The 25,675-nt window shown below is 43.6% G+C and overlaps 1 protein-coding gene across 2 annotated transcripts in view; it reads left to right on the top strand.

Annotated features, from left to right (window-relative positions):
- Window positions 1-25,675, top strand: part of LOC135202469 (UPF0598 protein CG30010-like) — a 55,302-nt gene that overhangs the window by 22,404 nt on the left and 7,223 nt on the right. For both annotated transcript variants that reach the window (XM_064231877.1, XM_064231878.1), the window contains exons 3-4: window positions 2,114-2,162; window positions 21,272-21,414. In XM_064231877.1, coding sequence (XP_064087947.1) covers window positions 2,114-2,162; window positions 21,272-21,414 — 192 coding nt within the window. The remainder of the gene's footprint in view (window positions 1-2,113; window positions 2,163-21,271; window positions 21,415-25,675) is intronic.

Consider the following 25,675-nt stretch of genomic DNA (forward strand, 5'->3'; position numbering starts at 1 on the left):
AATCTGGATCTGTATGCCTTTCCGCCTTTCAAATGCTAAGATTAGTTCTGGCAAAGTTCAGAGGTCATCAGAAACGTCAGGATGACTCTGATAGCCCCCTTTTGGCCGGCCAGGGAATGGTTTCCGGACCTACTACTGCTGTTGACGGACTTTCCAAGAGAGTTACCGTTAAGGAAGGATCTACACAGACAGCCCCACTTTCTGAGGTTCCATCACAATGTCCGCTCTTCGACTAGTCGCCTTCAGACTGTCGAGCTTCTCCTCAGAAAGAGAGGATTTTCAAAGAGAGCTTCAAGGGCTATTGCTAGACCCAGAAGAGAATCCTTTGATCGAGTGTACCAAGCTAAGTGGGTCCAATTCAGAGCTTGGTGCAAAGAAGAAGGAATTTCGTCTTCTAAGACCTCTATAGCTCAGTTAGCTAACTTCCTTCTTTTTCTTCGTGAGAATAAGAAGCTTTCTACCCAGACGATTAGGGGTTATAGAGCTATGTTGTCTTCTGTGTTCAGACATCGAGTATTAGACATTTCTAATAATCAAGACCTCTCAGACCTGATTCGTTCCTTTGATACGACCAAGACAAAGGAGTCAAGAACAGTAGCTTGGAATCTGGATGTAGTTCTTAAATGGCTGATGTCAGATAGATTCGAACCGATCTCTTCTAGTTCTTTTAGAGATCTGACTAGGAAGACACTTTTTCTTTGTGCTTTAGCATCAGCTAGAAGAATCAGTGAGCTGCATGCTATTGATAAGAGAGTTGGATTTGCTAAGGGCAATGCCATTTGCTCATCAATGCTGGGGTTTTTGGCTAAGAATGAAAATCCCTCACGTCCTTGGCCGCGTTCTTTCTCTATAAAGAACATTTCGGAGTTAGTGGGGCCTAATGAGCCTGAATGTCTTCTCTGTCCAGTGAGAGCACTTAGACATTATGTGCAAAGGACCAAAGGTATAAGAGGTAAGAGTGATAACCTGTGGTGTTCAGTGAAAGATCCTTCTCGTCCTTTTTCTAAAAATGCGCTCTCCTTCTTTTTAAGGAATTTGATTTCTGAGACACACGACAATGTCAGGACTCAGATATCAAAGTGTTTAAAGTCAAAGCTCATGAAATTAGAGTAGTGTCTACGTCTATGGCCTTTAGACGTAATCTGTCTTTGAAAGACATTATTAAATCTACATATTGGAGAAGCAATTCTGTCTTCGCATCTCATTATCTGACAGATTTGCAAACCACATATGAAAATTGCAGTACATTGGGGCTATTCATTGTGACTGACACGGTATTGGGTGAGGAGAGAAGGATGTTATCCATCCTCACTAACTTTTCTCCTTGATTATGTTTTTTTGTATTTTTAAGGTTGTCTGAAGATACAGGGAGTTTTTTGAGTATCTTTCAGTCTTTTAATGTCTTGGTGTATTTCTTAACTGGTTGTGGTGATCCCTCGTTTTTCATTGTATTTTGTGGTGATTTGTACTGCGCCCTGAGCAGGGGCATTATAGTCTTGTCCGTTACGGTCAGTCCTCAACGCAAGTACTTATTATTGTGTCCAACACACGGATCCATATATCCTGTCGGTACAATAAAGGCCGCAGACTACAGAGGCAGTAACCACTGAGTCGCGGTCTTTAAAGGTAAGGAACCTATATCTTCGGATAATTCCAACAGTTGTTATTTTAGCTGCCATTGTCCCACCACCTAAATGTGTCAATCAGCTATATGTAACCACCGGGTAAGTTTATATAAGTGAAATGACATTTTTATAATAATATAAAGTTTTCACTTATCTTACCCGGTGGTTACATAACGAAGCCCGCCCTCCTCCCCTCATATGGACAGGTAGGCATGAAACTTCTGATTTATGTTGGAATGGTTCCCGGTATCCGGTAGAGGGCGGGAGTAGAGGGATCACCTGTCAAACCATTAGCGCTACCGCGAATTTCAAATTCTGCCGTGACGTCAGGAGACGACAGCTATGTAACCACCGGGTAAGTATAAGTGAAACTTTATATTATTATAAAAATGTCATGTTTGGTATTATTGTGATGATATTATTGTCCAGGTATTAAAACTTTTTATGCTTGATGTGTTAGTTTCTTATGACACTTTGATGTTTTCCAGTTATTTTTGGATGATGCCAGAATGAAAAACTTCACCTCATGCTTTAAAGGTAAGTTAATGCTTTGGAAGTTACATTGTATCATATTGAAAAAATAAAATGGGCATTTTACTTGGAAAGTATCACTGGCAATTTCATGTTTTGAGTATGCAAACCCTTATTTTACTGAAATCTAATATATTGCAGAATGCAGTGAGAAAAGTATGAAAACTAATTTTGGGGTGGTTAATTGTTTAACAAATTACTAAATTATTTCCTGTTAGTATTCATTCTTATCAATAACTATTGTTATCTTCCATACTTCTGACTTTTTTACTTATCAACTAGTGGTTCTTTTACCTTACTATTTTATTGTTTATGAAAGCCAGACTAGACACTTGTTCATACGCGAACAAACCTTCAGTCTTAACAATAGGATAATTTCTAGCGCCTAGCTGGATCCGGTTAAAAAACGGATGAAAGCAGGGAATGTTATGATATCTGGCAACGTATGCATAGATCGGGTGAAGAGTGGTCAAGGGCCACTCACCTACGCCACCTCATCAATCTTTTCTTTAACCGCCTGGGCAAGAGTCGTGGTTAACCTCTCTTGGCCTTTACCCAGTTCATTGCCCGTTTCACTTGTGTTTAGTGTGTTTGTGTGTGTGTTTGGCTGATATTATGGCTGCTTCTGCTCCTTTTCGGCCTCGTCAACGTGTGTGCCCCGGAATTCCAGGTTTTCTGTGTTCTCATTTTTTGGCTTTGGCAGCGACTGATCCCCGCATCACGTGTAGTAGGTGCTGTTCTAATTTTTGTACTATAACAAATCCTTGCACGGAATGGCGGGCATGGCCTAAAGCGCAGTGGAAGTCGTTTTATAGCAAGGGAAAGCATCGGAGGTTTTAATTATGGAACTTACCTAGTAATTACATAGCTATAGTTTTCTGTTATTCGCAGCAGTATAGATTCAAAATTCGCGGTAGCAACACCGATAAGTGTGTAGGTGACGCAGTCTCTCCCCCCCTAGCGAGAAGGTTAGGAACAACACAGCCAATTAGCTCATTCCATTTCTGTGACTCCTGGTGTAAACATCTGGTGTCGGCAGCAGTTATTCAATTTTCGCCGGTCATTTACCAGATTTCGGTATACAAACCGGGAATGGAATAACATCAACCGAAAGCTTCAGGATGAGTTTTTTCCTTGTTTCATAGCATTACACTGAAGTAGTACATTTACAGCGACTTGCAGTTAATTAGTCAACTACTATTTGATGAGTGTCGAACTATAATATGTAAACATTGGTTGTAGTGGACCAATGTTTACGCTTGTTAGCAATCAGATATTGTTCGATAACACGTTTCAGTAGCGATCTTTTGATTAAATCATTTTCACAATAAGTAATGCAACAAAGTGAGATGTCACTTAACTAATAAGGAAGTTGCGTAATAGTGGAATCCCTGCATTAGCTATCTTCCGGATAGAGTAGCGTAATAATGTAAACATTGCATTAGTTATCAGAACGATGTTGGTGTTGAATTTTATTTCCACAAAAATGTGTAGGCAGGATTAATAATTATTGTTTTAAGGTGTTTTCACCATTTTAGCTTGTTAGCATGTCCGCTACTGAACGAATTTGCAATATATTTAAATGCTTATCAATCTTTTCAACTTCAGTGTAAAAGTTTAATGTAGCAGGAGAGAATTAGTTATTATGGATTTTCGGAGGGCGTTCTATTGAAATCCTATTAAAAGCAAGAATAAAATTATACTATTATTGATATTTTTATTATTGATGTAATAGTATTATTGGAAACAACTTGAAAACGTACAAGAGCCCACTACAGAGAGAACATCCCCATAGAGGGCTGTACTTAAAACCATTAAGGGAACAAAGTAATGTTGATTTAGCATACTGTTAAGTAGCTAGAATGACAATAGAGTACGCTTCCCTTCAAAGCTTTTAGCTTAACTGGGCCAAATTATTCGGGCTGATCTTATCTTTAGTCATATGTTTGACGTAAGATTATGTCATGCATTTATCTCATAGTTTACTGAGCCCAGTAGTGGACGCCTAGTAGCGTCCACAAGAGTCCAGCGGATCTGTGGCAGCGTACAGTTGAGCCTAGTAGCGCCAACGAGCGTCCGGCGGATCTGCGGCGCTGAGCGCCCAATAGCGTCCATCGGCACCGAGCGCCCAATAGCGTCCATCGGCACCGAGTGCCCAATAGCGTTCATCGGCGCCAAGTAGCATCCTTGGCGCCGAGCATCCAGCGGTTCCGAGTTCTCAGTATTGTAGCTACACAGGTGTTCAAGTAGTTTTCTAGTGATAACACTCAATCCCAGTTATTTTTTCTCTCCTGCTACTACCTGCTACTAGCTCTTTAATTTTAATGATATAACTTTTCCAGTGGTTGCACAGCTATAAGTTCCACTTATAGCTGTGTAGTTGATGGATAGGTATTATTGAAAAATTATTATTTTATGAATGTAATTTTTATTGTAAAAATTTAATTTGTACCACATGCTCCTTTGCTTGTCTCCCTCGCCTCCTTCCCATACCATTGCCAGTGGTGCTGAGATTAGCAATGTTAACCCTCTGATAGTGAAGTGTTGTGCAGTGGAGGAGGTGTTCTTCGTCCCCTGATTCTCCTAGGCAAAGGTCCCTGTCAAACTCCCCAGCACCTGGGAGGAGGCATACTAGTAGCCCAAGGGAGGTGGCGGTGGGATTTGCCACGGACAGTTGCTCCTCAGGCAGTCCTGTTGTTAAACCCAGGTTGTGACATAGTGCCATTGAAAAGGCATCTATAAGGAAGTGTTTCGTCTTTCCGCAATTGGGTTGAGCCAGTGGCACTTTATTGCAGAGTCTCGTCCACTGTAAAGGAGGACTCGTAATATGTTGCCCTCTGTCCCTCCTAAGAAGACCAGAGTGTTATAAGAGGACCAATGTCCTTCTTGCAGGTTCTGGGACAGTCCAGAATGCTTTTCACACAATGACAATGGCTTAGAGGGTCAGTGTAGTGAAAGGATACCCTTTTCCTAGATTCGAGGAAGTTGTCCTTTGGATTGTCTGTTGGCACCAGACTTCTTTCCTCCTATGTTCCCTATTCCAGATAGTTCCTTTGTGTTAGAGTCTAGCTCTTAAAAAGTGTACAGCAATTGAGTGTCTCTTGGTGAATGTGCGTCCTTCTTGAGCAGGAAGGGACTCTGTCCTGCCTTTTGTATCTAAAGTAATTCAAGCCTCCCATTGGGGCAAGAGTGGAAGACCACCCATTGGCGCCTCGGCTTCAACAAGCGGTTGAGTGCTCATTGTCACAGTAGTGCCTACTGGTGCATGTTTTACCTCTTCTTCAAGAGTGCTCACTGGTCTCAAGTACCACTGCTGGCGCCAAAACGTTCAATAGCTCCCAAGCGTCCATTAGCGCCCGAGCATCCATTGGCTCCCAAGCGTCCATTGGCTCCTGAGCATCCATGAGCGTCCATTGGCGCCCGAGCATCCATAAGTGCCTGAGCGTCCATCGGTGCCCAAACTTCCATCGGCACCCGTCGTAGCTGGATCAGTAGGAAGTTTTTCTCAGCCATGGACAATGCTTACATCTTCTGTCTTACTGACAGTGTCAAGTTATGATTGTCTCAGATCCTTTGACTGCAACCATTCAAAATAAGTTGGACAGTATTTTTGGTTTTAGGAAGTCTTTTGTAACTCCGGTTCAACCTTAAGCAAACTTATCTCCATTTTTATCGGCCGAAGAAGAAAGAGGATAAGGAGTCGTCTTAGACATCATACAATTCGCTACTTTACTACTTTGTAGTGAATTCTTCAGATTTGTTCTCTCCAAGGCTTCTTGAAGCATACTGCTCCTTCTATCCAGCCACAAACAGCTTTGTCCCCTGTTTTTTTTGGTAGAAGAAGAGGAAGAAGACAGAGATAAGGAAACTCTTCCTACGACTTACAAGTCGGCTCTTCGATATTTTCTAGTGAATTTCTCTGACTCTGTCTTGCCAGTAGCTCCAACATTGCCAGTGTCCTCATTTTTTAGAGATAATCAAGTAGATTCGTCCAAGTTGCTATTCTAGTTTTTTTAGGCGATGAAGGAAGCTAACCTTTGGCTTTCTGAATGAGGTAACAGGGATAGGTTAACTTTAATTTCCCACCATCACATCTTTTGACAGGAATTAGGCGATGTAATTAAAATTATCTTCCGTGTGGTTGTAGTAGTGGGCTTCCTTGATTGAACTGTTGGAGCTTTGGGCCGCAAGATCAAGGAATGTTCGGTGCTGGATGAGGATTTTTATGGAATTTTAACGAGACAGTTCCTTGGAATTGTCTTCTTTTATGTTGGGCATTCTGAAGAAGACGAGAGAACTCATGTTTTTTCACCACCAAATAGTGTATCAGACACAGAGGTCTACCCCTCTTTACCCTCTGGATAGTAAACACCTTTTTCATGAGGATGCAGTGATTCGGGTAGCTTCTGAACTCCAGATGAAGTGAACCCCGGACTTTATCTCTCTCTCACTCAACCAAGTATTTTCGTGTTACCACTACTAGCTCACACCCTTCTCCTTCCACATGCACTCAGCTCTTTCATGGCAAGGGAAGGTCTAGGTCATTCCCTAGATCGGGAGAAGAGGACATATCAACCCTCGAACCATTAGGAAATCCTCCTCCAACCCTGCTAAGAAGTGAAGAGGCAGTCCTCTGGGCACCTGCAGGGGGAAGGTTCCGCCAATTTGAATGAACTGGGAAGCAAGAGGAGCAGAACCTTGGATTGTATAATGTTGAGAGAAGGCTACAACATTCTTTTCGAGAGCGTTCCACCCTTATTCAGCTCTCCAATAGCTTTAGCCTACTCTAGAAATTCAGATTTCAGACATTTATTGCCCAGTCAAGAGAAGTTTCGTCACTTGTAGAAGAAGGCCATGCCTTATAGTTATTAGTAGCCTACTAACTCCCGGATTTTATAACTGATTATTAATAAATCCCTCAAGGGCCTCAGGGGGCTTGAGGCCCTTGTTAGAGGTGAGCACTTTTGAATGTTTTTGTCCAAAGACAAAAATTCATTATGGAAAAAATCAAACAGTTTTTTGTTCCTTCATCAAAGGAACAGGATGGTGTCCATCGATATGGACGATGCATAGTTCCATATCCCAATTCATCGAGGCTCAAAGAAGTTTCTTTGTTTCGTCTTCAGAGAGAGTGCCAATTTACAGCTCCGTGCTTCGGGTTTTCAACAGCCACACAAGTGTTTAAGTACTCTCAGCTTAGCCCCCATTTTTAATGGCTGCAACTAGTCGGGATAAAAAATCTCTCTTTACCTGGAATATTGGCTTCTTCGGTCTCATTCATAGAAGAAGTTCACAGAGGATGTGCAGAAAATTCCATCATTGGCAGGAGTTGGGACTTCTGATAAACTTGAGGAACAGTTAGTCTCCTGTTTGGATTTTGTATTTTTGGGGATGAGGATAGACTCGGATGCTTTCGGACTTTTCCATCCCCACAAAGAGTGGAGTCGTACCTTCAGTAGGTGGACCATTTGCTAGCCCTTCAAGATTGCTCAGCAAAGGAATGGAGGAGCCTGCTGGGCACCCTAGCCTCTATAGAACAGTTTGTGTCGTCTGTCAGTTTCACATGAGGAATCTCCAGCTCTTCCTAAAGATAACTGGAAAGGGAAAAATTTCCAGACTCATTTGTGTTCCAGGCAACATCTGAAGTAAAGGAGGACCTGTCTTGGTGGAGATCAGATGACAGGCTATTAGAAGGGAAGCCCCTTCTTCCTCTGAGCCCCAACCTGGTATTCTATTCAGATACGTCCAATCCAGGTTGGGGAGACAGAGTATTGGGGACATTCCATGAGACAGTGGTACTTCAATTGAAAGAATTGACGGCTATCTACCGGGTGCTATTGAAAGTTTGCGGACCTGGTCCGCAATAAAGTAGTAGTAACTGTCTGCTCGGACAGCCCTCCCTTACATCAAGAAACAGGGAGGAATGCATTTTTTCTCTCTGTGAAGCAGCAAGAACCCTTCTGCTATGGACAGACAGGAACCACACCAGAATTCTAACAAGTTCATACAAGGGAAATTTAACGTCCTGGCGGTTTAATTAAGCTGCAAGAAGCAAAATCTTCCCACTGTGTTGTATTTTAGCAGAACTAGCTCCTTCTAATAGGAACTCTGGACGGCAACTACAGTCGAGTGCAAATCCTGTTCTGTCAGAGTCAGAAGTGCTTTATTGCAGTGAGAAGAGTGGAACTCTGGCTAGATGGTCTGGTATTTCCTAGAACCAGAAACCCAGACCAGATTTAACCCAAGATGTTATGGCGAGGACATATGCGTCTCGTCCTCGGATTAGGACATCTTGCCATTTACCCTAATAGTCTTTTTCTTCTGAGACTCAGATTTAAGAGAAGCATTTACATCTTGTTAGCAGCTAATGACATTAAGTACAACCTCTACCTCATTAGCTATATATATCTCATACGTCCATTTTGCATTCGACCAACTGGTAGTGTGATCATTCATCATTTCTCATGGCATAAGATAAATTTTTGGAAAATTGCTAATTTAGGCAGTACCTTGAAAATTTTAATTACTGCCATGGCATTGAGGAAGAAAGTATAGGATTCCCTCCTATTGTCTGAACCTTCACCTGGTAGTGAAGGATTGAAGTTTAGGGAGCCAAGAGGTTACAATGTACCCAGAGCACCCGACACATAGTGGACGGGTTGTGGGTTTTACTTGAGTGTAGGTGACATAATAATCTGGTTGCTTTTTGTTATGGTACTGTGCCCAAGGCAAGGGCAAATTGTAGTCCTTGTGGGCAATTGGAATCATCCTTGCTACAAGGCTTCCCCTTAAGTAGAGGCGACCCTCGGCTTTACTGCCGCGCCACTACAGGTTAAGTTGAGCACCAATCAGAGGCAGTCTCTACTGCAAGCTCTCTTAACTAACAAGGAACAACAAGCATTGTTTCAATGCTAGCAACTTATCTATTTCTAATTCATTACATGACTTAACATTTTAGAGTAGAGTATGTCCATTTATCCCACCTTCTGTCAATGTGGGAGTCAGCTATGTAATTACTGGGTAAGTTGCATAATTAAAAATGATGTTTTTATAATAAAACAAAGTTTTAATTATACTTACCCAGTAATTACATGATCAGACCCCTCCTTCCTCCCTGCTGATGGACATAAGCATAAACAGAATAAGCTAATTGGCTGTGTTGTTCCTAACCTTCTCGCTAGGGGGAGGGGGGCCAGACTGTGTCACCTACACACTTATCGGTGTCGCTACCGCAAATTTTGAATCTATGCTGCTGCGAATAACAGAAAACTATAACTATGTAATTACTGGGTAAGTATAATTAAAACTTTGTTTTATTATAAAAACATCATGTTTCAACTATTCCTTCATGGGAAGGTTTTTCACCTCCTTTCTGATGGTTCGTCTCCTGCAGTATTCACCCCCCATAGTAGCGTGTTCCTGTGTCTCCTTTTCTTTTCTTCCATCGATTCGTCGCTGGAAGTATCGGGAGGCCACCAGGCTGATGTTTGTAATGTCGCCCCTTCTTCTTCGGGAGTTAATTTGATTCCCGGGAAGGGGGAGGCTTTTTCATCATTCTCATTTATTACCAGAGTCAGAGGCGTCCAAGATGGCGGCGATTTGGTTAAGGCGCTCGGGCTAGGGAATCCCCCATCCTTGGAGGGGTTGCTAGCGCACTTTATGAAGGACTCACCTATCCCCCTCCTCAGGCTTGCCAGGCCATCTCTCCTCCTCCCCCGGCCTCGTCTCTATGGGTAGCAGAGGTCAGCCATCTTGTATTGCTCCGCCAGTGACTGCTGCCACTTCTTTGAGTCGGAGGGAAGCCGTGGTGTCAACACCCCGTTGATGACATCACAGGATCCGTCGCTGTGTATTCCTCCGCCAGTGGCGTCTGATTCCCCTTCACTCCGAGGGTAAGCCGTGATGTCATCACCACTTGTGACGTCACTCCCATCGTCTCCTCTGCACTGCCTCTCTCAGCTGTGATGTCATCCCTGCCGCCCAGTTCACTACATCTCCCTCCCATGTCATTGGAGCCTTCTCTTGCAGATCAGTCTGAGGTTATATGCCAGGCAGTGCTTAAGAGGTTTGGACTCTGTTTTGGATGATAAGGTGGCTGCCTTTTCAGTTGGGAGGACTGGAAGGAAATGTGTTGCTTCATCCCTGCCTCCTGTGAAGAGATCGCATAAGAAACCAGTGCTGTCTTCCTCTCCCTTTTCCTCCTCTACGCCACGTCGGCATATCAAGCGTTGGAAGGCTAAGGACTTTGCTCTTTCTTCGCTTATGAGGGAGGAACAACGCGGATGTGTTCTCAAGAGTGTTGGTGTTTCGTAGAGTGTTAGTATATCTTCCCTTGTGCAATCTGCAGTGGCTGCTTCGTCCTCTGCATCGAATCACGGGCGTGTTGCAACCTCCCCCGTCCATGCACATCATGAGCATGTTGCAACTTCCCCTGTCCATGCACATGATGCAAGTGCTCCTCCTTCTTCTCCAAGCCCTATTTGTCGCCGTAAGGATCTCAAGGCACCTATCGAGGTCAAAGGTGTGATGCGGAGTTGGTGAAGCAGATTGTTTACCTGCCCCTCTCATTGGTGTTTCCAAGAGTTCGACTCTGGGGGATTCTCCTTCGATCTCGAGTATTCGGGATTCCTCTCCAACTCACATTTCATTGTTGTACATTTGCATTTTGACTGTTTCAAAATGTATTATGCTACTCTTGCTTGTTCTATAGGTAATGATGCAGTGAACATTATTGAATAGTTAGATTCAATTTTACATAGGACTGCGCTTGATAAGTCTCACTTCCCCTAATTATAGTACTAGTTGTTACTTTCTGTTCTAATCATTATTTCCTTAACAATGGATGGATCTTTTGAGGGGACTGATGTTAAATGCTAAAGTAAAAAATCATTTAACCCTCTTACGCCGATTGGACGTATTAAACGTCGAGTCAAAATGTCTCCCGTATGCCGATTGGCCGAAATCATACGTTGGCTCAAAAAATTTTTTTAAAAATTCGCCGGAAAAATACTTATAGGCCTACCAGCTGAAAACTTTTGTATCACGCGCCTTGAGGGATGCTGGGAGTTCACGGATCAAGGCGTTGTTTTGTTTACAATCGCTACGCAGGCGCGCAAGCGCAAATTTCTTTCTTATCGCACTAAAAAGTATCAGTGACACATCTCGGAAATTATTTCGTCACTTTGACATAATTTTGCACCATTTTAAATTATCCTTTACATGAAGTATTATATATGAAAATGTGCGCAAATTTTCATGAAAATAAAATACAACAAAAAAATACTCATGATTGTAGCTTTTATCAGTTTTGAAATATTTTCATATAAATAATAAGTGCAAAAATTTCAACCTTCGGTCAACTTTGACTCTACAGAAATGGTCGAGAAACGCAATTGTAAGGTAAAATTATTATATTATAGTATTATTCCATCATTTCCCTTCATTTTGCAACAAATTGGACGTCTCTAGCACAATATTTCGATTTATGGTGAATTTTATGAAAAAACTTTTCCTTACGTTCGTGCGATAACTCTTCCGATAAATTTTTTCGTGCGATTGTCCTAATGTTTGACACCCTTTTAAATTTGCCGTTACATAAAGTTTTATATATGGAAATGTGGCGCAATTTCATGCACAATACAAACAAAAAAACAACACATGGTTGTAGCTTTTATCAGTTTCAAAGTATTTTCATATAAATAACGTTAAGTGCAAAAATTTCAACTTTCGGTCAACTTTGACTCTACCGAAATGGTGGTTAAAAAACGCAATTTTAAGCTAAAACTCTTATATTCTAGTAATATTCAATCATTTACCTTCATTTTGCAACGACTTGGAAGTCTCTAGCACAATACTTCGATTTATGGTGAATTTATGAAAAAAAAAAAAAAACATTTTCCTTACGTTCGCGCGGTAACTCTTCCAAAAAAATCAGAATTTTTTTTGTGCGATTGTCGAAATGTTTGCACCATTTAAAATTAGCTGTTACATAAGTTTTATATATGAAAATGTGCGCAATTTCATGTAGAATACAACTAAAAATTATTGAAGGTTGTAGCTTTTCTCTTTTTCGAATATTTGCATATAAATCACGATAAATAGAAAAAAAACCACGTTCGGTCAAATTTGACCACCGAAATAGTTGAAAAACGCAATTGTAAGCTAAAACTCTACGGCCTAGTAATATTCCGTCATTTTTCTTCATTTTGAAACAATTTGAAGTCTCTAAAACAATATTGTGATTTATGGTGAATTTTTGAATAATATATTTACCTCACTCCGCGCGCCGATTCGCGGCCGCAAGTCTCCGAAATACGTAACATCGCATTATCCTAATATTTGCTCCTTTTCATATTAGCCTTTTTATAGAGTTTCATATATCAAAATGTGCGCAAATTCATGGAAAATACAATAAAAAATAATTGAAGGTTGTAGCTTTTTTCAACTCCGAAATATGTGCATATGAAAAAAAATATATATATAAAAATTTCGACATTCGGTCAAATTTAACTTGTCCGAAATGGTCGAATCTGCAATTCTAATCTAAAACTCTTGCGAGTATCGTAATATTCAATCATTTGTCTTAAATTTTGAAACAAATTGGAAGTGTCTTGAACAATATTTAGAATTACGGTGAATTTTTGAAAATAACATTTTTTTACGTCCGCGCGTTACGAATTCGTACATCATTTTGTGATAATATTTTCCGGTGTTGCTTTTATTGTTTTACTATGTATTATATATCAAAAGGATTGCAATTTAGTGTACAATAACACGAAAAAAAAGTAACTCGTTAGCTTTGACCGTTTTTTGCACAGCGTGATTTGAATACAATTATCTATGATTTTTTTTTTTTTCGCTACCATATATCGCATTATTTACATATGATAATGATATTATTTTTCATTTCTGATGATTGCATACTAAACTTCAGGCAATGAAAAAAAATGAGCCAAAAATGAACTCTTAATCTCAAAACTAAGCGCGCTGTGAAAAAAATTTTTTTAAAAAAAATTTTTTAAAAAAAATTTTTTCCGCTTCCGCGCTCACCCAAACCAGCGCCGGCATACAGGAGAGGTTTTTGATTTTTTGGGCTTCGGGCGTAAGAGGGTTAATAAGGAAGAAGAGAGGATTTTCCATCTAGTTGCCATTTGGCATTGACCTCTCTTTGTTATTAGGATGAATTAAGTACATGATTCCAGATTGCAGCAGTCTGTGATTGATAAAGTTGGGAATGGCCTATGAAATATCTGCTGCAAAAGCTTAGTTTTATTCTGTAGGCAGAGTATTTTCATCTCGCCTTAAAAATTATACATTAGCTAATTTTTGGCAACAAAAAAATTATGTAAAGTGAACATGAGAAATGTTTAGGTTGAATAAGTTAGTTCTGTGTCATTCATTTGATATGGTGGATACTGTATTCCAACATGGGTTTGATTCATTGTAATTTGTTTGTCATGTTCATTGTTTGATACATATACAGTACCATTCCATTTATTGATGACTAATGAGAGACGCGCTATGCTGCGCGGGGCAGGAGGGTGGCAGGTGAAGGACTCCCTGTTGAAACTCGGCTGTCATTCATGACATTGAGTACAGTGTCATCCAATCCTTCAGCTCCATTGCACAGAGTGATGTCTATGGAGTGAGAATATTCCTCTGCATTTGACTCCATGGAGTCCATTACTTCATGTAAATAATGTTCTTTGTAAAGTATTTAATACTACTAAGTTTTGTTGGTCAGTTTCATTGTGTAGACTCTGATGATCTCTTTTCATGTTGTTCAGCTAATCTCTGTGAGTGGTGACTGTCAGTTTCTTGCGAGAGAAGACGTTTTAGAGATGTTATATAATCCCAAATAGGAATTTGTTCCGATACGTAATACAAACCATCGGTCCTTTAACAATAGGAAGTAGCTAGCGGCAGCTGGAACGGTCGTAAGCTTCGAACAAGGGGAGAACGGTAGTTAACTGCTTGTCCGATCGTCGCGCGGCTTTTTGCTTTCGGCCGTGTGGAGATAGGACGTGTTCGTCATCGCTCTGCCCGCTTTTGTCGTTTGCTTTGAGTATCAGCCCTCTTTTCTGGTTTAATTGAGGTGTGTATGATTTTAAGGACGGTAGCTGACGACAGGACGCCTGGCTATCCTGTGGTTCCTGCCGTGCCTGCCGTACCTGTTGCTTTCCCTGCTGGCTCCTTCCTTTTGCAGATGCTGTACCTGCTTGTGCCTGCTGTTCCTGGACCTGTTCCTGTCGCTCCTGCTGTTGGTGGTGCTGCTACAGTCTCAGGTTCTTCCGGACATGTGGCAGTCGGGCCCCGTTGCTTCGGCAACTGCCCCGGCTCCCTCCTGGATGGAAGACCTGACGTCTGTCCTGCGGAGCCTGGCGAAGAAAGAAGAGAAAAGAGGAGGGGAAGGTGTCGTCGTCGTCTTCGTCGTCTTCTTCGTCGTCTGCTGCCTCCTCTTCCCCTTCGACTTCTAAGGCTAAGGCTAACCAGCCGAAGAAGAAGAAGGCTGCCTCCTCCCCCCCTAAGAAGACTCCTTCGGGATCTTCTAAGGGCCTGTCTCGCTCAGGCGCATTCAGGGAGCTCTTCTGCTGGTCCTCCTGTTCCTTCGGGAACGGGGCCCGTCTCTTCCTCTGCAAAGAAGAAGACGACGGGGACCAGAGGTGTACCAGCCTCGGCTGGTACGTCCTCACTGGTGTTAGCGTCCTGCCGCTAAATCAGGTTCCGTCTCGGCCGCTTCTCGTCGCGAGAAGTACCGAGTGGACGCTCTTCCACGGGAGACCGTCCAGCCATAGAGTTTTGACGCCCGAGCTCGCTCGCCGTCAAGACTGGGGTGCGGAGCAGAAGACTGGCGAGAGTCGTGCACACGACTCTCGCCCAGGCCAGTGGACGCTCTCGCAGCGACCAACTGGCTGCTCAGGGTTGACGTGAACGGTCGCTGACCAGCCACGGGTTGAGGCGAGGAAGGGGTCCCACGCGGCCGTCGGTACCAGCCACGGCTGGTACCAGCGGCTCGACGCGCCGAGAGGACGCTGGCCGGTCTCGCCGCGACGAGAGCCTAGCAGGTCACCTGACCGCCGCTCGCCCATAGGGACCGGGCAGGAGACTGGTAACCAGCAACAAGCCCTCCGCCTGAAGCCTAGAGATCAGCGTCAACGTTCTCGCCGAGCCACTCGCCCCAGGCGAGCGGTTCAATGGCTAGGCCTGCTGCTCGATCACCACCGCGGGTTGACGATCAGCAGCAGCCCTCCACGCACGCTGGTCCTGCCAGCGAGCGAGGGGGGAGCGTCAGGTCTGCTCTCCCGTACCTTCAACCTCCTCGGGCTACACCGGGAGGAGCGAGGTACCCGAGAGTGATCGCGAGAGGTGCGCGCTCGCGATCCCGCTATGACGCCGTATGGCTCAGGTACGGTTCTAGGACCGACGCCAGAACATACGCGCAAGTAGTTGGAGGTGACCGTCAGGGGTCTGCCGCTGTTCCTCCTTCTGAAGGAGGAGTATCACGGGATCTGTTCTTGCTGGAGGGACTGGACGGTCCTACTCCGCAAGACGCAGTCACTCCCGAGATACAGAGGAACTTTGCAGAGGTCATTAAGCTGATTCGTCAGCATAATTGACCTTGCGGAAGGATCGCCGCTACCACCTGGCAGAGCCCACGTCCCGGTCTCGAGTCATTTTGGGGTCCTAAGAGGGAACCCAAAATGATGATGGGGTTACCGCGATCAGAGCTTGCAGACTCAGTCCTGGATCAAGTGGAGAATCTCGTCTCAGGACGGGAGGATTCCGCTGAAAATCCGGGACAGTCTTCTAAGCTGCTTCCTCCTCCTCTCAGCGTCAGAGGCGATTTTACGTGCCTTCGGAAGACCCGATACTGCCGAAACAGGTTAACCCGGAGTTAGCGAGGCTGACTCCAGGTGTGTCCCTGCAGCAGCTCCTGTCGGAGAACCTCTGGTTCTCGCAGCAGGAGGCACTTGCCCTGGAATCTACCGCTATGGCAGCATTCCAGGCAGTCTCTTGGCTGGATTTGTGGTCCCTCACAATATCCAAAGTAGCGCGGCCGGCTCTGGGAGTTCTGCTCTCGAAGACGACACTTCTTTCAGGAGACTGTGCCAGTCTGGAGGAAGAGCGATCTCTTACGCTCGCCCATCAGACTGCTAACCTGTGGGCCAACTTGGTTCTTCGACGTAGGGACGCAGTCCTTACCCGAGTGACCTAAGGGGCCGGGGCCGGGCGTGAGGCGGCACTCCGGGCTTCGCAATGGACCAATTAGGAGTTCCCCAGCTCTCTTTCCCGGAGAGATGGTGGACGCTGCGGTGGAAAGGCGGCGCACTGATGACAGTGACCGCTTAGTTCACCAGGCAGTCTCGAAGGTTACTGGGCAATCTCGAGCGACTGCGGCTAAGCCAAAGAGCTTAGCTGCGCTTCCACGGCGGCGAAGACGGTTTGCACCTCCAAACCCCGTGCGAAGACTCCTGCTGTTTCGACGTCTGCTAAAGGAGGCCGTAACCAGCCCTCCTCCCAGCCCTCCTTTCCCCCCGAGGAGGTGGTGGGAAGAAGTCGAAACGAGGAGGGAAACGCTAGGGACGGCGTTCCCCTCACCTGCTGCCGGAAGTGGGGGGGTGCCTGGCGAGCCATTGGGCAACGTTGGCAGCGCTACGGCCGCCGAGAACTGGATAGTAGTAACGTCCTTCGGGAGGGATATCTACTACCCTTCGAGTCTCGCCCCCCCTCATCTCCAAACCGGTCCACCTACAAACCTATGTCCGGGGATCACAAAGGACATAACACTCTTCGACAGGAGATCAAGACCATGCTGGCGAAACGAGCTGTAGAAATCGTGGAGGACCAGTCACCGGGCTTTTACAGCCGCCTCTTCCTAGTGGAGGAAAGGCATCGGGGGGCTGGCGTCCGGTGATAGACCTCTCTCCCCTGAACCGCTTCGTTCGCACGACGCGGTTCACGATGGAGTCGGCACGCTCGGTGCTCGACTCGATCAGGGGGAACGATTTCATGCTTTCAGTGGACTTGAAGGACGCGTATTTTCAAATACCCATCCATCAGTCCTCCAGAAAGTACCTCCACGCTTCATCTTCGACGGGACGGTGTACCAATTCAGGGCACTTTGTTTCGGTCTCTCAACCGCCCCACAGGTGTTCACGCGAGTGTTCACTCTGGTGTCAGCTTGGGCCCATTCGCACGGGATACGTCTTCTGAGGTATCTCGACGATTGGCTAGTCCTGGCGAGCTCCCGCTCGCAGTTGCTGCAGGACAGAGATCGACTCCTCAAGTTTTGTCGCGATCTGGGGATCGTGATAAACTACGAGAAGTCCGATCTCGAACCCAAGCAGAAGATGGTATGCTGATAGACACGGTAGCAGGGCAGGTCTTTCCCGCAGACTTGCGTATCAGCAAATTCAGGGAGGCAGCCGGCCGGTTCCTGTCTCGGCAGGAACAGGCAGCACAGCAATGGCAAGTCGTGATCGGCCATCTGTCGTCACTCAAGAAGTTAGTCCCTCACGGGCGTCTTCACCTGCGGTCTCTCCAGTGGAGGCTAAGGGAGAGTTGGTCTCAGGCCAAGGATCCTCCTTACTTTCCCGTGGCTCTCACGGACAAGGTGAGGCAGGACCTAGCCTGGTGGCTCGAACGACAAGAACCTCTTAAGAGGAGTGCCCATACGCACTCCCCCCCCCGGAGATGCTTCTGTTCTCAGACGCATCGACCGAGGATGGGGCGCACACCTGGAGGAGTTGCTGACTGCAGGTGTGTGGGACCATCACGAAAAGCACCTTCACATCAATGTCCTGGAACTCAAGGCGGCGTTCAACGCTCTCCGAGAATTTCAGGACCGCTTGGTGGGACACTCAGTGGTGTTGATGTGCGACAACACCACGGTAGTGGCATATGTCAACAAGCAGTGGGGGGGCTAGTGTCTCTTCCGCTCCATCAGTTGACGGTGCAGGTGCACGAGTGGGGCCACGGCTCACTCGATAGAGCTGTCAGCACGCTACATTCCAGGCAAGAGGAATGTAGTAGCGGACAAGCTCAGCCATCGGGATCAGGTGATAGGGACCGAATGGTCTCTACACCAAGACGTGGCGGAAAGGCTCTTCAACCTGTGGGGGCGACCGGTCGTAGACCTGTTCGCCACCCGGCACAACAGAAAACTTCAGTTTTCTTTTCAGCCGTGCCGGACCCATGGGCAGCTGCAGAGGACGCTCTCCAACACCCCTGGGACAACCTCTTCGCCTACGCCTTTCCTCCCTTCTGTCTGATTCGGAAAGTGATCAGTCGAGCGTTGGTCACTCCCCAATCTCAGAATGATCCTGGTGGCTCCCAAACGGCCTCAAGCCGTTTGGTATCCGGACCTGCTGGCTCTTCTTGCGGACGCACCGAGAGAGCTACCACATTGGCACAACCTTCTAGCCCAGCCACACGTAGAACGGTACCACCAAGCAGTCCAGTCCCTTCAACTTCACGGCTGGCTGTTATCCACCATCTCTTGCGAACGAGAGGCTTTTCTCGTAGCGCAGCAACAGAGATGGCTGGACACGTCCGACAGTCCTCTGCAGCTGTGTACCAGGGGAAGTGGGCCGTCTTCTGTGGTTGGTGTCGTAGACAGGGTCTGTCTCCTCTCAGAGCCACTCTTCAGCAGGTAGCGGATTTCCTCGTGTTTCTTCGCCGAGAGAAGCTCCTCTCAGTACCCACAGTTAAAGGATATAGAGCCGCCCTGGCTCTCGTCCTAAAACTGAGGGGACTGGACATCTCGAACTCGTTCGAGATCTCCTTGCTAATGAGGAGCTTCGAAAGGTCTTGCCCACCCAGGGAACTCAGGCCCCCTGCGTGGGATGTGACTCTCGTCCTTAGGAGTTTGACTCGAAGACCCTTCGAATCACTCCGAGAGTCGTCAGACAGGGATCTGACCCTCAAGACCCCCTTCTTGCTGACCCTGGCATCGGCGAAGAGAGTAGGGGAACTACATGGTCTTTCTTATGATGTTAAACACACCAGAGGCTGGGGATCTGTGACGCTCGATTTCGTCCCGAACTTCGTAGCCAAGACTCAGAATCCGTCGATCCCTGACGACAGGTTCGAGTCTTTCACGATCCCCTCCCTTCTGGACTTCACCGATAACGATGCGGATGAGATGCTGCTTTGTCCTGTGAGGGCGCTACGGCGCTATCTGAAGAGAACTCGACACCTCAGGCCTGAGTGTCGACGCCTCTTCGTTAGCACTGGGGTTACCAAGAAAGAAGAATTTCCAAGAACACGCTTTCTTTCTGGCTACGTGAGGTGATCAGGAGAGCGTACGAGGCTGATGGTAGCGACGACATCCGTTACGCTCCGACCGAGAGCCCACGAAGTCAGAGGTATCGGACCCTCCTTAGCGTTCCGTAAGAACTTCTCCGTGGCGCAGGTCCTGAAGGCAGGTGTCTGGGCCAACCAGACCACCTTCACATCCTTCTACCTTCGGGATATTGCCCACAAGTCCTTGGATACTTTTTCCTTGGGACCTGTGGTGGCTGCTCAACACGTGTAAGCTTACCCAGCACCCGAGCAGGCAGAACAGCATCGATTCCTGGTATGACTGGGAGAATGAATGTGCAAATGAGAGTGTGACTGGCTTCTCTTCACCATCTTTCTCTACCTCTACCTGTGGGCAGAGGGATACGGTCGTTACCACCGACTCTGGAAGGGTGTCAGATGCAGGTAAGCTACTCGACCGAGCTCCATCCTATCCCTTTAACTAGGGATAGGAGTGTATATCCACCACTTTCTCCTACAAGGGGGAGGAAGTGGATGCCTACATGAGACAAACCCATGACTTTATATTTGCTCATGTACAGGGAAAAGTTCTTACAATGCTGGTACGAAGAGATACCGCTTGCCTCTCTCTTAGTACTCGGCCCAGAGGTCTGACCATTGATCCCTGCGGTGCACACCCCGATACCAATAGGACATGAGGCTTGGATCCCTTCCCTACGCTCTTACGACCAGGGAGGCATTCCAGGGATGGACGAACACCAGTCTGTTCATCTAAAAGACTCAGATTCCTCCCACCAAGAAGTGAGTCTTCCTATTGTTAAAGGACCGATGGTTTGTATTACGTATCGGAACAAACCTGAGGTCCTTACATATAGTCCCTCCTCATGCCACCCCTCACTCTGCGTATTTTGCATGGGCCAAAAGCAAAAGTGGTTTGTTTACCTCCCAGTCGCGCGGCGCGCGACGATCGGACAAGCAGTTAACTCCGTTCTACTTTGTTCTATCTCATCACCCTTTGTTTCAACCCCTTGTTCGAAGCTTACGACTGTTCCAGCTGCCGCTAGCTACTTCCTATTGTTAAAGGACCTCAGGTTTGTATAGTTAGGAAAAATGCAATTTTCGACAAATTGTCATTTTTGTTTGTGATCATGTCATAGTAGTTGCAGCTTTGGCTGCTTTACTGGCTTTCTCATTTTCTTTATTACCAAAGAGGAGATATAGTTCTATTACTGGAGGAAATTTAACTTGGTATTTTTGACTTGAATTTGGGAAGGTAGTGATTGATTTTTTATACACATAACTCTGATCAGGATGATTTTGTTGGTAAATCACTTATTTTATTACTAGTGCAGGAATTATGTCTACCCCTTTCATGCCTTTGCTGTGTTTAAGGGCATTCTCTGCTATTGTAAACTTCAGCCTGATGTTAATTTCTAGATTTAGACTACGTTTCTAGACCTAGCTCTGTTTAAATGATATGGTTTTGATTGGAAGTAAATGATGGAGATAGATTAAAACCAGAGTCAGCTAAGTAGAAGAAACCAAAATGAACAGAAGAAAATTAAATGCAAAAAGCAATGAAGCTGTGACTGAGGGAATGCTGCCAAGACCTTGAGTACTGTATACTACAGTGTTCCATGCAAGGTATACACTAACTTATGGCACCCTACTGGGATTGTATGTAGCTTTGTATTGTTTCATTTGTTTACAGCAGTATTTTTTAATTTTTCATGTTTTATTCAGGAGTTTAACTGTTGTCTTTCTTGTTTAGATATTTTTATTTTTATGCTTTTAAATTAATGGCTGCTAAGTTTGTAAAAGCATGAAATTTTTCATTTCCTCTTACATTCCAGAAAAGAAGTTCCTGCAGTTTTTCTTTAGTCGTCTAAGAATGAATGAGACTTCTAGATATCCAGAATTTCCTTTTTTATCCCCTTGTGGCCGAGAAAGAAATTATGTCCGCTGTGATGACCTACCAGTTGTATTTACTCATTTGGTAAGTTTTATAGACATTCTGTTAATTTTGCTTAGTGATGTTTTATTGGCACCCTGTTCACTGACATACAACAAAGTATGACAGACAAAAATATTTTTAATCCTTAAGACTATCAACTTTCTGATAAGGTTTAGCAATTGAGTTCCTAACTCCATTTCCATATCTTTATATTTCATGGTTTTCTTTTGTGGATGTCTGAATTTCCAGACTTAGAGATAAGCATTCCCATGATTTTAGGAGAGCTTGATACCTTTTGCTCTGTTCATTCTTTGAAGTTTAGCAAGTTTTGTTTTCCTTTGTTTTTATTAAGCTTATGATTTTCTTTTCAAGGAATGTAATCTTAAATTTACATGAGTGACTTTTTAGTCCTCATTAGTTTGAATAACACTACATAATTCAAGTTAATTTGGTTAATAATAAACATGCTATTTAGTAAAATAGTTTACAACATTAATTTTATTAATTTTAGTTGACCATAACGGAAAATTTTCAAAATCAACTTGGGTAAGATTGTGCTGACACTACTCCACAATTAAACTAGAATTATCTAGAATACTGTTCTTTCATGTGGATGTCAGCCAGAATTTAAATCAAATTTTTGTAAGCTGTATTTTAAGAGATCTTTCAAATTTTCAATCGATCCCTGATCCTCATTTCCTGCTGAAAAACCAGACTTTCTGAATAGCAGCACCAATAATATGGAGTAAATATGCTTTGCTATCCAACTTCTCACTTCCAGAGGTCCTTTATTCCTCATTCTGTTGGACTGTGGAACACTTCCTGAGGATGTCATGCAATTTGAACTTCTGAGGTTCAAGCAATGATGCAATGCATTGCTCCTTAATATAATTCTCTTTGTATATGAAAAATATACTTACATTTTTATGTATATTATCTATTTAACTCATTTTTCATTTTTTAATAGCTGATCTCTTCTTTCTGTATTCCCCATTACCTTCTGTTACTTCTTTCTAATGAACACCATATTTTTTGGAAGCTAGAATTGCAAGTCAATTGCCCCTGTGGGCTTGTTTCATATGAATAGGGTGCATTTTCTTAATAATGATGATGTTGATGATAAACTTACTATGGCTACTTCATAAGCAGTATAGAGTGAAACTAAATTAGAAAAAATGATGATGGAAATAATTTAAAGCAATATTATTTTACAACAAGCAAAGGTGTGTGATGTTACATCAAGCAAAGGTCTGTGATGTAAACTAATGCAGATGAATATGCCAGATTAGAAACAGCAAGAAAAGATTGATTAATAGATAAACATTGAACCACTTACCTGATCAAAGGACTTACCTGCCCAAAGTCTGTATTTTATCGCCCCCTGAACACTTTTTATCATTGCCTTTTTTTGTTTTCTGAATCTTATAGCACTGTACGTACTTAGAGTTTGAGGCTGTATGCTAAGAGCCCCTCAGAAGCCTAGCACCTTGACATTGGATTGTTGTTTCAGGAAGCAACTCGTCGTTTTGGCCCCAAGTAGTTGCTGCGAACTAAATTAGCTTAGCAGTTGTTATTTTGCTCCATTTTTCCTTCTTTACTCACTCTTCACAAATCTTTTGTTGATGACCCTTGCATGGCTTTGAAAACCAAACTTTGTTGCTCATAAAACGTGGAGGGTGAGGTTGGACAACATGCTTCTCTACCAATAGAATTTAAATAACTGATGCGGTTAAGTAAGGTGAATGTACAATAACATGCTTTGCTCTGAGTGTTGGGTCTGATCTCAGTGGTTTGATGGCCCTCAAGGCAGTACAAGCTTTGCTTGTGTCTGGATATAAGCCTTAGGGCATCGTGCAAGAAATGGGTTCATCTGCCCTCTTAAGTGTAGTTTCATGGTATCCATGGGAAAATACCCGATTAAATTTTACTAACATGTTTAATTAATATTAAATACATCAAATTCTAAAACTCAAAGCACAGAAATGGACATTTTTTCTGCTCATCTCCAAAATTCAAGTATGAACATGAACACTTCATTTGAGATATTAACTAACTGCTCTGGCAGCCATTGTTCCTCCTCACATATTTCTATTAAAAGTTTTAGAAATTCTACAGCACCATTAGCTTTGGCCCTCACTTCATCACCTGCAGTAGTGATGAGCCCAAGAATATCTTTTTTGAAATGGAACCATCCATGGCTAACAGTAAAGCTTCTCTTGTCATTTTCATCTTCTCTCTTAATTTTGCTATACTACAGTAAATGAGTCTCTTTTGAAATTTGCAGTAGACTTTTTGTAAGTTTTTTGTAATCAGTCCTCCATCCAACATATGAAAAGCCTCTCTATTTCTGCAATTGTGCCTTGTTTTCTTGTACAATTATGATCTATTGCTTCTTCACAATAGTTTCTTGTCAATACATCCTTCCCCATCTTGTTAGCAGTAGTATACTGATTTGCTTCATATTACCAATAATTTTTAGCTTCTCTTCTATTCCTTTATTGTTATTTGGTCCAACATCTGGACTGACTGTCTTCCATTGAAAGAGATTTGTGGAAAAGCAGTTCACTAGAAAAAAAATATTGGTGATTGTTGTTGTTCTTTTCTCACACAGCAACAACCACATACATGCTCACAGAGGCAGTCATGTGCCACTATAGTTACTTCTAAACCCTTTGGTTGCAAATAGAGGAGTTATTGATGGATGTATATTTTGTATATATACTGTACAGTATAAATATATAGCTGACTTGAGTGGATGAGTGCATGTAGATGGAAAGGTGTATATATATTATGTATTGTACTGTCGGCCAAAAAACTCGTGGCAGAGTTTCATAATTTTTCGTTCACCTGCCTGATGCACGATTCATGCCTTATTTATCTATTTTTCTTTTCAAAGATGGAAGAAATCATGTGTAATGGCGTTAAAAACAGTCACTGATATCTTTAGAACATTATGTTATGTTATTGTGTAAACTATTTTTCCATTTAGGAAAATTGACGTGAACAAAACGAAGTGATAAAAAACGTCATATCACAACCATAGATATACATTACCAAATAGATAGGAGACACCTAGCACAAGTAGTATCGTATAAACATAGTCCTTAAATTATCATTTCAATATTAAGTCGAAGGTGGTTGAACTATTCCATTTGTTAAATTTTACAGAAAACATTGGAATCTCACAAAATGCTATCAAATTTAAAAACAAAAAAAAAAAAAAACGATATCTTAAGAGTGTGAACCAGGCGACCTCACTCTATTGCTTTTGATGTTATGTGCACGGGAATCTAATGTCAATGTGTCATTTATCGGTCTAAGAAACATCCCTCGATGAGCGAGAGAATTATTCCACTGCATTGGGTGCAAGGTCCTGTTGGAGAGATATCAAGAAAGCTTAATAAACCGGAGAGAATCATACGTAGATGAATAAAATTGTTTAAAGAATGGAAAAATTTAGAACATGGGCCTAGAGGTGGAACACCTCGGAGCACCACAAGAGAGCAAGACAATACAGTAGTGTGAATGTTGCTGAGCAACATTCATTTGTGAACTTTGAATTCTAGTGCCTCGTCACGACATTGCTGAACCAGGATCATAACTAGGTCTACGCTTATGACTGGTGTCCGATGAATACTTTAGATGGAGAGGAAATGATTTCTAAATCTACACTTGAAGTCTTTGATAGTTGGCTAATGAAGAAGTCTAATGAATAAGCAAACTTATTTTTGATGGATGAGATGATTCAGTTAGGCTTAACTCTTTTTGTTTTGTTTTTCATCGGTGACCAGTGAATACCACGATTAGGGAGGGAAACGGTTCCAATGATGCATGCATTTTTTTCTTCAAAACCTAAAGAATACATTTTATTGGGAGATACTTTATTAACATCGGCCTAATCCTTCCATAACTCCTATATGCCACCTCCGCTCTCTTCTACATCTCAGGCGACTAAATCAGATTTCTCACTACGAACTCCCTCTCGTGAAAGCATCAGTAATGATAACGGTTATTTTAAAATTCCTCTCACCGACAACGGACGCCTTAAAATGCATGTTTATAAAATATTTTCTGTTCAATGAAACTTTATCTTTCATTCCACAAAATATGTGCATACACTCGTGTTAGACCCTGTAGCCGTCAAAGAGCAACCCGTTGTTGTTTTTGATTAAGCTGACCTTGTGTCAGCACGGGCTCTTACTCACAGAGCAGCCCGTAATAAAGCAACCCTTGATTAAAGCAGTAGGTTTTTCTTGAAAAAAAAAAAAACCTATGAAATAGACTTAAACGAGAACGTCACCTT

The sequence above is a fragment of the Macrobrachium nipponense genome, chromosome 30 (genome assembly GCF_015104395.2).
Source record: "Macrobrachium nipponense isolate FS-2020 chromosome 30, ASM1510439v2, whole genome shotgun sequence".
Lineage (NCBI taxonomy): Eukaryota > Metazoa > Arthropoda > Malacostraca > Decapoda > Palaemonidae > Macrobrachium > Macrobrachium nipponense.